This window comes from Staurois parvus, unplaced genomic scaffold (genome assembly GCF_062004578.1).
Source record: "Staurois parvus isolate SC_StPar_1 unplaced genomic scaffold, SC_StPar_1.0 ptg000711l, whole genome shotgun sequence".
In the NCBI taxonomy this organism is placed as follows: Eukaryota; Metazoa; Chordata; class Amphibia; order Anura; family Ranidae; genus Staurois; species Staurois parvus.
In genome coordinates, this window is record NW_028318507.1 from 470,480 (window position 1) to 485,563 (window position 15,084).

Genomic DNA, 15,084 nt, shown 5'->3' on the forward strand with positions numbered 1-15,084 from the left:
GGTCATTAAGGGGGGTAAATCCTCTGGGGCTCAAGTGGTTAATAGCAAAAAGTAAAATATATTGTCTGTCTTCAAAATTTTCAGCCTTTTTTTGTCTATATAACAAATAAAAACCAAATGGTGATAACATACAACCAAAAAAATGTGAAATTATATAAATTCCATTTGGGTACAGTGTTGCGTGACAGCGCAATTACCAGTTAAAGTAGCACAGTCCAGAATAGCAAAAAGTGGCCTGGTCATGAAGGGGGTAAAACCCTCTGGAGCTTAAGTGGATAATCTACCGCAATACAAACAGTGGGGGTTTTTTTTTCTGTTTTTGTTTTTTTTTGTTTATTTGTTTTGGGGTTTTTTTTATGTTTTTTTTTTGTTTTAGTAGAATAGGGGAAGGCTGGTCCTCCTGCCATCTTTATATTGCCTTTGTGTCCTTGTTGCAGACTTTCCTTCACTTCCTTATGAGAAAAAAAAAGAGAAACTAGAGCTCTGGTTAGCAGTTAACCCCGGCAGGTGGTTGTAATCCCCCCGTTCTCTCCTAATATAAAGAGAGAATGTTTTTGGGTGAATTTACGCTTTTTATGAATATATGACGATGTGTTCATTGCATTTCCTTTTCTTTGTCCTCTTGTCCCCCCCCACCCCCTCAGCTGCAGAGCTCCGATTCCTTGGATACTCTGGAAAGACTTATTGACCTCAATAATGGGGAGGGTCAGATCTTTACCATCGATGGGCCCCTGTGCTTAAAGAATGTCCAGTCCATGTTCGGGTAAGTGAGCTCGCCTGCCCTGCATGGAGTCTGTCTCTAGTTAATTTACTGCCGGATATTGCCGGGCTTGTTAGAGATTAGTTGTCATGTGAGAGGATTATAGTGTATAGCTGGCTCTGAGTTTTTAGCATGACAGATTTCTCTTCCTAACTGACGTTTTTTTAGTTAATTCCACGTAAAACAACATTTTTCTCCTACAGGAAACTTATTGATGTGGCGTACACTCCGTTCCATGCAGTGCTGAAGTGTGGGAACCTGTCCTCTGATGTCCAGGTCTTCCCCAGGCCGGAATCTGTTGTCATAGATGAAGAGACCGATCCAATTCCTAAATCTTTAAGTACAGGTAGAGGCATGTCATATGGTGTTTACTGTCTGTATTAACCACTTGCCTACCAGGCACTTATACCCCCTTCCTTACCAGGCCAATTTGCAGCTTTCAGCGCTGCCGCACTTTGATTGACAATTGCGCGGTCATGCAACATTGTACCCATATGAAATTTTGATCATTTTTTTCTCACAAATAGAGCTTTCTTTTGGTGGTATTTAATTGCCACTGGGCGCTTTACTTTTTGCGCTATAAATAAAAAAAGTGCAAAAAATTTGAAAAAAAAAATTTTTTTCTTTGTTTCTATTATAAAATTTTTCAAACAGGTATTTTTTCTCCACTGATGTGCGTTGATGAGGCAGCACTGATGGGCACTGATAGGAGGCACTGATGGGCACTGATAGGCAGCACTAAAGGGCACTGATAGGCAGTACTAATGAGGTGGCACGGATAGGCAGCACTGATAGACAGCACTAATGAGGTGTCACGGATAGGCGGCACTAATATGCAGCACTGATAGGCGGCACTGATAGGTGACACTGATGATGGGTACTGATAGACGGCACTGACTGGCATCACTGCTGGGCACTGACTGGCGGCACTGACTGGCACAACCCCTGGGCACTGACTGGTGGCACTGACTGGCAGCACTGGTGGGTGGGCACAGGTGGGTGGCACTTCTGGGCACAGGTAGGTGGCACTTCTGGGCACAGGTGTGTGACACTGCAGAGTGGCACAGGTGGGTGCACTGCTGGACACAGGTGGGTGATCTGCTGGGCACAGGTGGGCGGAGCTAGTGGGCGCACTGCTGGGCACAGGTGGGCGGAGCTAGTGGGCGCACTGCTGGGCACAGGTGGGCGGAGCTAGTGGGCGCACTGCTGGGCACAGGTGGGCGGAACTTGCGGGTGGCACTGCTGGGCACCGATCATCAGGGCACTGATCATCAGTGTCCTGATGATCGGTGCCGATCCCCGCTGTGACAACTGCCGGTTCTCGGCAGTACTTTCCTCACGATCTGACAGCGTGAGGAAAGTGCAGCCGAGAACCGGCACTTGCATTTCCCTGTGATCAGCGTATCATTGGACACCGCTGATCACGTGGTAAAAGGCCGCTGAGATCGCCGGGTGCGCGCCCCCTGGGGCGCGCAGGAGAGCGCGTTCTGGGGGGACGTCATATGACGTCCACCCAGAACTGGCCGGCCGCAGTGAAGCCGTCATTCGGCTATCTGCGGTCGGCAACTAGTTAAAGCAACAGTGTGTACTTTAAATGGTTCTAAAGCCTCCCCCCCCCCCCAAAAAAAAGTTAGCAGCTACAAATACTGTAATACTGTAAATAATGTCCTTTTATTATAAGGACACTTACCTGTCCAGGGATCCAGCGATATCCTCACCCCGAGACTATTCTTCATTCAGCTTTGGGTCCAGGCACCGGCTTCTTAACCATTTCAATACCGGGCACTTTTCCCCCTTCCTGCCCAGGCCAGTTTTCAGGTTTCAGCGCTCTCACATTTTGAATGACAATTGCGCGGTCATACAACATTGTACCCAAACTAAAATTTTATCATTTTGTTCACACAACTAGAGCTTTCTTTTGGTGGTATTTAATCACCGCTGGGGGTTTTATTTTTTGCTAAATTAACAAAAAGACACGAAAATTTTGAAAAAAAAACACGTTTTTCTTTGTTTCTGTTATAAAAGTTTGCAAATAAATAATTGTTCTTCATAAATTTAGGCCGAGATGTATTCTGCTCCATGTCTTTGGTGAAAATAACCCAAATTAGGATGTATTTTTTAGTTTTTAGGAAAGTTATACAGTTCACAAACTATGGTATAGATCTGAATTTTGATCAATCCTGAAGTACTGATGGCCAATCTAATATCTTGAGGTCCAAGAATGTCAGAACAGTACAGATATCCCCCAAATGACCCCTTTTTGCAGAGTAGACAGTCCCAACGTATTTCATAAGAGGAATGGTGAGTTTTTTAAAGTTGTATTTTTTTTTGTCATAATTTTTTTCGGAAAATTAAAAAATTAAAAAAATGTTCACTTTTTGTTTTTTACATACTGTCACCAGTGCAGTACAGCGTCATCATATAACTGGCATGGCGGTGATCAGGGACACTGACTGGTGACAGTATGAAAAAAATATATATATTTTTAAAAAAACTTTTTTATTATTTTTTTTTTTTTTTTTTTTTTTTAAGATTTTTTTTTCAGATTTCACTATGACCAAAGTAGTACAATGTTACCATAGTAACATTGTTCTACTTTGGGAAAGTGATCAGTATTTTTTTTTTTTTACACAATTTGCTTATAGCAAAGAATTACTTTGCTATAAGCAAGCATTTACCTGAATGACATCGGTTCATTCAGGGGGTTTTTTTGTGCTTAGCTGTGATTTGGCCACAGCTAAGCACATGACACAGCTGGGCTGTGATTGGCCCAGCTTGTGCATGTGATCACTGTGACCATTCACAACTAGACACACTAGTATGCAATGGATGGCATGAATGAAGCCATCCATTGTATACAACTGTCATGTGACCTGCCGTGATTGGTCACAGCAGGTCACTTGGTACCGGCAACAGGGCCGGTACTCAGATCTGTCATCGGTCGACACGGCCGGTGACAGATTGCGCGACTCTGCAGGCGTGCAAACTGCGCATGCCCGAAAGGATGCCATATGGCGTCCACCCGGAAAGGTGAGGGTTTTTGCCGGTCGCCATTTGGCCATAGGCCGGGCGGGAAGAGGTTAAAGTGTTACTGAACCCACCACAGTACAATCAGTCTGTATGTGCAGTAAAGCATGCTTGTTATACTCACTGTGGACCCACTGCACTGCATTCCTGTGCAAATCCCATGCGATTTGTGTGCGGTGCGATCGGAGCCGTACGTTTTGTATGGCTCTAATCACATCGCACCAAAAAGGTGCAGGACCCCTTTTTTTTTTTTTTTGGTCTGCACTAGAATCGGCTTGCATGGGTATTCACACCTATGTGATCCGATTCTGCACATCGCACCGCGTTTTGTGGTGTTGTTGACTTAACATACACACCTGCAGCGGTTCGCATGAACGGGGTGCGATTCTGATGCAGTGCGGAATTCGCACAGAAAACGCTGCAAATTCCACATTGTATCAGTGTGAACCCCGGGCTAAAGGGCTTTAAGATAAAAGGTTCTAGAGCTGCCTGATCACTTTTATGGGGCTTTGAATGTTTCTTGGCCTGCACTTTGACAGCAAGGCTCGGTTCACAATACTACGGGCTGTTTTCTGTACAACAAAACATGGCCGCAGGGTCAGCTCATGGTCTTTTTGACCATGCGGTGTCCCTGTGGTTCCTGCATCCGCACTCGTGCTGCAGGCCTAAAATGCGTGGTGTCTCGTAAGAGTAGCATGGTTTGGCTGCGGGTGGTTGCGGATGTGGGAAGAGATGCGATTCCTGCGACCAGTCTTAAGGAGTAGTGACTTGCAGATGAGGATTTCTCTGCGCTCTCCTCTACTATGTGCAAACTCCCAGTGATAGACTGAGGGCATTGTGCAATATAGTCTGACTGACTCAGAGTGCTGCTCATATCCCTCCCAGCTTAGCAGAAGTTAAAGAATATAATGAGAAATTCAGGTGCTCCCAAAGTAAGTTAAAGCTGATTCCTTGCCATGTCCCTGTCCACCCCCTTCCCGATCAACATGCAATTATGTTTTTCAGTCAAGTTATTCTGTTTTCACTGGGTCTGACTGCTGTCTTTTGATGGTAGTGGCCAACAGGCTATTGTAAAGGTTGCAGCACTTTGCCTTGAATCTTCTTTTATAAACATTACATGAAAGAACACATCCCTGGACACCCTTTAGACGTGCATGTTTCTCCTTGAAGACTTGAGGAGTGCAATTTCTTTGAGGAAGACTTTAGCTGTGCCATTTACTGGTTGATATCCTAAGCCAGGATGCCAAGGATGTGCTCTTTTGTTCATATAACACTTGGGAACAAAATGATTGATGGCAGAGAAAGCTAATAGCTGTGAAAGGGGAGGGCGCCGACCATACAAATCAGGAGAGGAATTGAGCAATGATTGAAAGTAGGTTTAAGATAGTTGCTGGGTGAACTCAATTTACAGAAATATTTTTTTACTCCCAGTATTGCATGAGCCAGAAGGGTGAATTTTCAGCATGTATTTTCAGTTTGTTGGTATTCTTTCTTCAGAACTGGAAATCATTGGCTTTATTGACATTGCGGACATCTCCAGTCCTCCTGTCCTTTCTCGTCACCTGGTCCTACCTATTGCTGTTAATAAAGGTGAGCATTTACTGAGATGTGGCTTAGCTGGGTCAGGTTGGAAGTGTATGTGCTAATTATTTGATGTCTTCATAGAGGGTGATGATATTGGGGCCGGAATCACGGATGACTTAGAAGATGAGAATTCTGCCAGCCAGATAGCAGGAAAAATCCCACATTTCTGTGTTCTTCTACATGGTAGCCTGAAGGTGGAGGGTATGGTGGCCTTAGTACAGTTGGGGTAAGTGTGTGTGTATATGTATGTATGTGTATATGGATATGTGTGTGTATATAAATATATATATATATATATTAATATATATATGTGTGTGTGTGTGTGTATATATATATATATATATATATATATATATATATATATACACACAGGTGAAACACGAAAAATTAGAATATCATGCAAAAGTTCATTTATTTCAGTGCAGCAACTTAAAAGGTGAAACTAATATATGAGACTCATTACATGCAGAGCAAGATAGTTCAAGCCGTGATTTGTCATCATTGTGATGATTATGGCTTACAGCTCATGAAAACCCCAAATCCACAATCTCAGAAAATGAGAATATTCCATGCAATCAATAAAACAAGGATTGTACATAGAACAATATTGGACCTCTGAAAAGTAGAAGCATGCATATGTACTCAGTACTTGGTTTGGGCCCCTTTTGCAGCAATTACTGCCTCAATGCGGCGTGGCATGGAAGCTATCAGCCTGTGGCACTGCTGAGGTGTTATGGAAGTCCAGGATGCTTCAATAGCGGCCTTCAGCTCTTCTGCATTGTTCGGTCTCATGTCTCTCATCTTTCTCTTGGCAATGCCCCATAGATTCTCTATGGGGTTCAGGTTAGGCGAGTTTGCTGGCCAATCAAGCACAGTAATCCCACGGTCATTGAACCAGGTTTTGGTGCTTTTGGCAGTGTGGGCAGGTGCCAAGTCCTGCTGGAAAATGAAGTCAGCATCCCCATAAAGCTCGTCTGCGGAAGGAAGCTAGAAGTGCTCCAAAATCTCCTGGTAGACGGCTGCGTTGACCCTGGACTTAATGAAGCACAGTGGACCAACACCAGCAGATGACATGGCTCCCCAAATCAACACAGACTATGGAAACTTCACACTGGACTTCAAGCATCTTGCAGTGTGTGCCTCTCCATTCTTCCTCCATACTCGGGGTCCTTGGGCCTCTCCATTCTTCCTCCATACTCTGGGTCCTTGGGCCTCTCCATTCTTCCTCCATACTCGGGGTCATTGGTTTCCAAATGAGATGCAAAAGTTGCTCTCATCAGAAAAGAGGATTTTGGACCACTGAGCAACAGACCAGGTCTGTTTTTCTTTAGCCCAGGTAAGACGCTTCTGACGTCGTTTGTTGTTCAGGAGCGGCTTGACAAGAGGAATACGACATTTGAAGCCCATGTCCAGGATCCGTCTGTGTGTGATGGCTCTTGATGCACTGACTCCAGCCTCAGTCCACTCCTTGTGAAAGTCCCCAACACTTTTGAATGGCCTTTTCATGACAATCCTCTCCAGGCTGCGGTCATCCCTGCTGCTTGTGCACCTTTTTCTTCCACACTTTTCCCTTCCACATAACTTTCTATTAATGTGCTTTGATACAGCACTTTGGGAACATCCAACTTCTTTTGCAATTACCTTTTGAGGCTTTCCCTCCTTATGGAGGGTGTCAATGATGGTTTTCTGCACAACTGTCAGGTCAGCAGTCTTTCCCATGATTGTGATTCCTACTGAACCAGACTGAGAGACCATTTAAAGGCTCAGGAACCCTTTGCAGGTGTTATGGCTTAATTAGCTGATTAGAGTGGGACACTTTGAGCCGAGAATATTGCACCTTTTCACAATATTCTCATTTTCTGAGATTGTGGATTTGGGGTTTTCATGAGCTGTAAGCCATAATCATCACAATGATGACAAATCACGGCTTGAACTATCTTGCTTTGCATGTAATGAGTCTATGTCATATATTAGTTTCACCTTTTAAGTTGCTGCACTGAAATAAATGGACTTTTGCACGATATTCTAATCTTTTGAGTTTCACCTGTATGTATGTATGTATGTATGTATGTATGTATGTGTGTGTGTGTGTGTATATATATATATATATATATATATATATATATATATATATAGTAATGGGGTTCGCTCGGCAGCGGGGGGGGGGGTGACCCCCTGGATGGGTGCACAACACACAAACACAGGCACAGCACAACAGCAGTGGAGGTGAAAAAACAAAAAGGTGCAGTTTATTTACAATATTTACAGGAAAACGCCAAACCAAAAAGAAACATCAAATAAAATCCTGGCCAACTTGACTACTTACTGTACAAACAGCTTCCCTAGCTATCCACTAGGTACAGCCTGATGCTATACCTAGTCGCTGGTAGTTGGAGGCTAGCCACACAGGCTTTTGGCTCCCTGCACACAGATAATATGTTGCTCCCGAGTCAGTTCAGGCACAGATCTGGTTCCAGGTTGGAGCCACTCCCTAAGCAGGCTGGGAAGTTTTATAACAGCCTTAATGAGCCCACTACCTTCAGCTGGGCTCATTACCTCCGTGCCGAAGGACTCAGCACTTCCCCCCCAGTGGAACAAATCCCCATGGAGTCTGAAACCTTGGACAAATGTATCGTCCATCTAGGACGCAACCAGGTGATTTCAGCTGCCTACTGTCAGTACACACGCACGCGCACACACGCCATAGCATAATGGCCAATGACCGGTAAAGTAAATAACATTGGTTATCTCATTATGACACCAGAAAGTGGGTGGGATGGATTAGGCAGCAAGTGAACATGTTGTCCCTGAAGTTAATGTGTTTTTGAAAAATGGGCAAGCATAAGGATTTGAGCAACTTTGATAAGGGCTAAATTGTAATGACTAGACGATTGGATCAGTGCGACTCCAAAATTGCAGCTCTTGTGTGATGTTCCCAGTCTGCAGGGGTCAGGACCAAACAAAAGTGGTCCAAGGAAGGAAAACCGGTGTCATCGGCGGCCAAGGCTCATTGATGCACGTGGTGGGGCAAAGACTGCCCTGTGTAGTTTGGTCCAATAGAAGAGCTACTAGAGCTCACACTACTGAAAAAGTTAATGTTGGTTCTGATTGAAAGGTGTCAGAACACACAGAGCATCGCAGATTGTTGTGTATGGGGGCTGTGTAGCCGCAGACCGGTCAGGATGCCCGTGATGACCCGTGTCCACAGCCAAAAGTGCCTACAATGGGCACATGAACCCCAGAACTGGACCACGGAGCAATGGAAGAAGGTGGCCTGGTCTGATGAGTCGTGTTTTTTGTTTTTTTTGTTATATCATGTGGATGGCAAGGTGTGTGTCACTTTCCTGGGGAAGAGATGGCACCAGGATGCAGTATAGGAAGTAGGCAAGCTGGAGAAAGCAGAGTGATGCTTTGTCTAGTGGAGTCCATGTCTCAACAAGTCAGGGCTGCTTTAGCGGCAAAAGGGGGACCTACCCAATAGTAGGTGGCTGGTCATACTGTTTTATGGCTGGTGTGTGTGTTATACATCTCGAAATAAGTATTCTATAAACTCTTTGATGGTAATAACCTTGTTTTTTTTTTTGTTTTGGTTTTTTTCTTGCCCCGTTACTTCTGTAGGAATGACTGGTGTGGTATGCTGTACTCCCAAGCTGACAGCAAGAAGAAATCCAATCTAATGATGTCTTTGTTTGAGCATGGACCAGAGCCCTTACCCTGGTTGGGGAAAATCTCGCAGCTTGGGCCTATATCTGGTACAGTGGAACTAATAAGATGTTACATTTCAGTTGCCCACGTTTTAAGAATCAGTCTGTGAGGCTATAGAGCCGTTTTCTTAACCACTTCCAGTCCGGACACTTTCAGCCCCTTCCAGTCCGGACACTTCCCCCCCCTTCCAGTCCGGACACTTTCCCCCCCTTCCAGTCCGGACACTTTCAGCCCTTTCCAGTCCGGACACTTTCCCCCCCTTCCACTCCGGACACTTTCAGCCCCTTCCAGTCCGGACACTTTCAGCCCCTTCCAGTCCGGACACTTTCAGCCCCTTCCAGTCCGGACACTTTCAGCCCCTTCCAGTCCGGACACTTTCAGCCCCTTCCAGTCCGGACACTTTCCCCCCCTTCCAGTCCGGACACTTTCCCCCCCTTCCAGTCCGGACACTTTCCCCCCCTTCCAGTCCGAAAAATTCCTGCCACTGACACCAATGATGGGGCACTATTCCTGCCACTGACACCAATGATGGGGCACTATTCCTGCCACTGACACCAATGATGGGGCACTATTCCTGCCACTGACACCGATGATGGGGCACTATTCCTGCCACTGATACCAATGATGGGGCACTATTCCCCCCACTGATACCAATGATGGGGCACTATTCCTGCCACTGACACTGATGATGGGGCATTATTCCCCCCACTGATACTGATGATGGGGCACTATTCCTCCCACTGATACCAATGATGGGGCACTATTCCTGCCACTGATACCAATGATGGGGCACCTATTCCCCCACTGATACTAATGATGGGGCACTATTTCTGCCACTGACACCGATGATGGGGCACTATTCCTCCCACTGTTTTGCATTGGAAGAGGGGTAGTCTTATATGGCGAGTATAGCCCAAACACTACATTTTAGCAGGAAAAGTAGGGGGTCGTCTTATACGCCCAGTCGTCTTATACGCCGGCAAATACGATACTGATGCTTTTTTCAAGTGTCTCATTCTTGCATTTGCTTTTAATTTGCATTTGCACTGAACTTTCACCTCTGTACATCTTGCATTTGCTGTGCCAGTGTAGAGATCTGTTGCCCTCTAGCATCTGAATTTGTAAATACAGTGGGGAAAATAATGATTTGATCCCCTGCAGATTTTGAAAGTTTGCCCACTGACAAAGAAATGAAAGGTCTGTAATTTTTTTTATCGGAAGTGTATTTTAAATGACAGAGACAGAATATTAACCATAAATCCAGGAAAAACATGATACAAATGATATAAATTGAGTCGCAGTTCTGTGAGCAAAATAAGTATTTGATCCGCAAACAAAACATACTTGGTGGAGAAACCCTTGTTGGCAAGCACAGAAGAGGTAAGATGTTTCTTGTAGTTGGTTCCCAGGTTTGCACACATCTCAGGGGGGATTTTGGTCCACGCTAATCTAATGATCTCTAAATCCTTCAGGTTTCTTGGCTGTCACTTGGCAACTGGAAGTTTCATCTCCGTCCATAAATTTTCCATAGGATTAAGGTCTGGAGACTGGCTAGGCTATTCCAGGACCTTAACTCCTTGGTGCCGGCACCTCCCGATCCTTTAAGGGTTTCAGAAGCCGGGAGGCGGGTGGGGTTTTTGGGTCATGTGACTGCCGTGATTTGCTGTCACATGATCGGGAAAGGTTCCGATCACAAGAGGAGATCGGGACCTTTCCGCGAGTATCGGACATGTGTGCTGGGGGCGCACGTACTCAGCACGGTTTTTTTAATTGCACGCAAATGTGCAGCCACATATATAAATCCTGTATAATAATAATAATCACGTATATATATATATACATGATTTTGCCGCTGTATATGTACTGTGGCTGGTCGGCAACTGGTTAAAATTGGATCTAAAAATGTTGTTTTTGTTTGTTTTAATAAAAAAATGTCAAACTGAACTTCTCTGTGCAATGGTTTTGCACAGAGCAGTCTCAAGCCTCTTCTGGAGTCCCCCACCGATGAGGTGCAGAGTCTATGGAACCACTTTGTGTTCTCCAGGGCTCTTTTAGGTGGAGATGGGTTGCGCTACAGACAATGTTTCCCAAGTTGGGCTTCTCTAAATCTCTATGGTGCTAAACAAACACATAGTAATGGATTGAAGATTCAAAAAACATTGGTCCTAGGAAGACTAAAGGAATAAATGTTGATTTTGATGTAAACTGTTTTGCAAGTTTTGCTGTTCCTACTCCTTTCCTCCCTACTCTGCCACTAATGCAAAGCTGTTTTATTTTGGAAGGGGAAGGGGGAGTGGGTACTTGGTTTTGACAAGTACTCACTCTCACTTCTGCTGCCATTGCCTGGGTGATCCCAGAGGAAATTTGTCCCGCTCCTCACCTCCTGCAGTCTCCTGGGACAGTTCAAAGTTCCTAGGAAGCTGCAGGACCACTCACAGATCACAGTGCAGCTCGTGCATTCGTGGTGGGGAGCCAGCTGTGAAGCCACAAGGAGTCACAGCAGGCTTAAAACAGTCTTTAGTCAGATCCCATGTAAGGTGCTCCGATCCCATGTAAGGTGCCCTGGTCCCATGTAAGGTGCTTCGATCCCATGTAAGGTGGCATCGTGATTGACCTTGGATCTACTTCAGGGGGACATTTTTTTATTTTTGTTTTTAATAAAGAATTTGTCAAACAATGTCTACTGTCATTTTTTACACTGCACTTTTTTTTGTGAATGAGCAGCGGTACCTTGTACCCCATACTCATTTACATAGAGGGGGTCCGGGATCTGGGGGGCCCCTTGTCCCCACAAAAGCTCCCCACCATGCTGAGGACATGTGGCCTGGTATGGTTCGGGGGTAGGGCGATCACTCGTTCCCCTTCCTTTCCTGACCTGCTGGCTGCATGGTCGAATAAGGGTCTGGTATGGATTTTGGGAGGAATGCCCACACATTTTTTTTTTATTTTGGCGTGGGGGGTTCCCCTCAAAATCCATATCAGACCTGAAGGGCTTGGTATGCATGGGGAGGGGGGAACCCTACGCTGTTTTTTTTAAACAAATTTTAATTGCCGGACAATGCCGCTGACAGCTGAAACATTGACAAAGAAATGCCCGTAGCGGAAAAGAAAAAAGAATTAGCGCAGGGCAGGCATGACTAGGCCTAGAGTGGGAAGGAAGAATAGAAAGGGTTAAGTATAGTGCCAGGGGGTTTGAAAAGTATACCTGGGGAGCTGGTTGGTAGAGGGAGAGCGTGGGTGGGCTCTTCTGCATCTTACGGTGGGGTGTCCTGGTCGGGGGCGTCAGTCGGAGCTGGACGTTGGTGAGAGAGCTTCCCTCCCGCTCTCCCTATTTAGTGAGTATTGTGTTCCTCTCGGGGGGAATGGGGGGTTATTTAGTTTCGTGGGCGGTTGTTGGTCTTTGGAGGCGGGTCTTATCTTGGAGGTACAGATAATGGTGTGGGACCCATCGATGGTATGGGATGCCCGGGGACATTCCAGTTAACCAAGGTTTAACTGGAACGTGGTGGTGCTGCACTGCAGATGGTATGGTTGTCTCTGAGCTGGTTGGTTGCGGCTGGAGGCCTTGTGTAATATGGTTGTCTGCAGGTGCATTTCAGATCATTTTTGGGGGGTGCCTTCGAAGACCAACAGCAACTCTGTATGTTTCTGTTATAAGGAATGGTTGGTGTGTTAAAATGTGTTTGTTAATAAAAGGCCGTGTTGGCCATTTTACTCCAAAATTGGTGTCATGTTTTCTTTAAGTATAATTAAAAGGGGGGGATCTGGATGAACCTATCTCTGGTGCACTAGTCATGCCGCTGACAGCTGAAACATTAAATAATGTTTTCTATATTAAAATACTGCATTGCTTAATAATATAACTTATGCAGTATTTTAGCAGCTGTGCGGTATCTTACGATTTGCTGTGGTATCTTATCTAGTGAATTGTCCCCTCTGATTCGAAGGTCACAGTTGAATTTTCCTTAGGTTCGAATGTTCAACCGTGAAACGAACAGGGGGGGGTGTTTGGCCCATCACTAGTAAAGTGCTCTGATCCCATGTAATATGTCATGATCCCATGTAAAATGCCCTAATCCCATGTGCCTTGATCCCATGTGCCCTAATCCCATGTAAGGTGCCATGATCTCATGTACAGTGCCATGATCCCATGTAAGGTGCTCTGATCCTATGTAAGGTGCCCTTATCCAATTTAAGATGCTCTGATCTCATGCAAGATCCCCTGATCCCATGTGCAGTGCCCTGATCCCATGTAAGGTGCCCTGATCCCATGTGCAGTGTTCTGATCCCATGTAAGGTGCCCTGATCCTATGTGCAGTGCTCTGATCCCATGTAAAGTGCCCTTATCTCATGTAAGGTGCTATGATTCCTTGTAAGGTGCCCTGATCCTATGTGAAGTGCTGTGATCCCATGTGCCATGATCCCATGTAAGGCTCTTTGATTCTGTGTGCCATGATCCAATGCACGGTGCTGTGATCCCATGTAAGGTGCTGTGATCCCATGTGCCCTAATCCCATGTAAAGTATTTTGGTCCCATGTAAGGTGACCTGATCCTATGTGCCATGATCCCATGCAAGGTGCTCTGATCCCATGTAAGGTGCCCTGATCCCATGTAAGGTGCTCTGACCTCATGTGCCATGATCCCATGTAAGGTGCTGTGATTTCATGTGCCCTGATCCCATTTAAAGCGTTCTGATCCCATGTGCCCTGATCCCATTTAAGGTGATCTGATCCCATGTACCCTGATCCCATTTAAAGCGCTGTGATCCCATGTGCCCTGATCCCATGTAAGGTGCTTTGATCCCATGTAAGGTGCTGTGATCCCATGTGCTATGATCCCATGTAAGGTGCTGTGATCCCACGTGCTATGATCCCATGTAAGCTGCTGTGATCTCATGTACCCTGATCCCATTTAAAGCGCTGTGATCCCATGTGCCCTGATCCCATGTAAGGTGCTTTGATCCCATGTACCTTGATCCTATGTAAGGTGCTCTGATCCCATGTAAGGTTCTTTGATACCATGTGCCCTGATCCTATGTAAGGTGCTCAGATCCCAGGTGCCCTGATCCTATGTAATGGGGCCCACTGTGTGCACTGTTCCCAAGTGATGTGCCTTGCTGCCTCTCATGTAGTGTGCTCTGTTGCCCCCCCCCCCCCATACTCTGCTTATCTCAAGTTTTATCCAGAGTTTAGCATTTTTTTTTTCAGAAAAAAGCAAGCACAAGTCTTACAATAAACATGTATATTTTAATATTGATTCTATTTTTTAATACTATTTAAAAAATAATTGCTGTTATATCAACAGCTTGCTGATCAAACCAATGTTCTGTGAGTTGTACATCTCAACATTACTTTATGGGTTCCCCGAAATCTCCAACTTTTTCCAGGGGTCCCTTCAATGTAAAAAGGATAAGTAACACTGCTCTGGTGGAACCTAAAGCCCCATATAGCCAGGTTGAATATTGGCTGAAATCAGCTGGTACAGTAGTAGATAACAGCTGACATTTGGTCTGTGTGTACAAGTCATTATTTGACAGAAGCCGATGTCACAGATGGCTTCTGTCGAACGAGCATGCTGGAAAGTCAGTAGCCGACTGACATCCGATCAGTGCTTTCAGCCAATGGCTGCGAGCGCTGATCGTGTGTGTTCTGAAAACAATAGCTCAGTGGGGAGATTGCGGTACTATCATCGCATCGATTGTACAAAGAACTTCTCACAAGCTCCTCAGTTTTTTTTTGTTCAGCCCAGATTACAGCGTGTACCAGGCTTTAGGGTTCCAAGGAACCCTGGTTGAGAGAGGCTGCACTAAAGTGTACAGGAGGGTGCACACCTTTTTTTTTTTTCCACAATAGGTATTACAAAGCACATTCTTATTTAAGCTGCACAACTGCTTTAATAGCAGACTTTTCAAAAGTTCCGACCAGGTCAAACCAACCACTTCAGAACATAATATTCAAAAGTTCCGACCAGGTCAAACCAACCACTTCAGAACATAATATTCAAAGGT

General features: G+C 45.3%; 1 protein-coding gene across 1 annotated transcript; it reads left to right on the forward strand.

Annotated features, from left to right (window-relative positions):
* Positions 1–620: 620 nt before the first annotated feature.
* LOC149445762 (integrator complex subunit 14-like) lies at positions 621–12,798 on the forward strand. The gene is made up of 5 exons (XM_089653414.1): positions 621–763; positions 964–1,106; positions 5,285–5,377; positions 5,453–5,597; positions 8,990–12,798. Exons 1-5 carry the CDS (start codon positions 756–758, stop codon positions 9,183–9,185), a joined length of 585 nt encoding a protein of 194 aa, XP_089509540.1. The 5' UTR covers positions 621–755; the 3' UTR covers positions 9,186–12,798.
* The last annotated feature ends 2,286 nt before the right edge of the window (positions 12,799–15,084 follow it).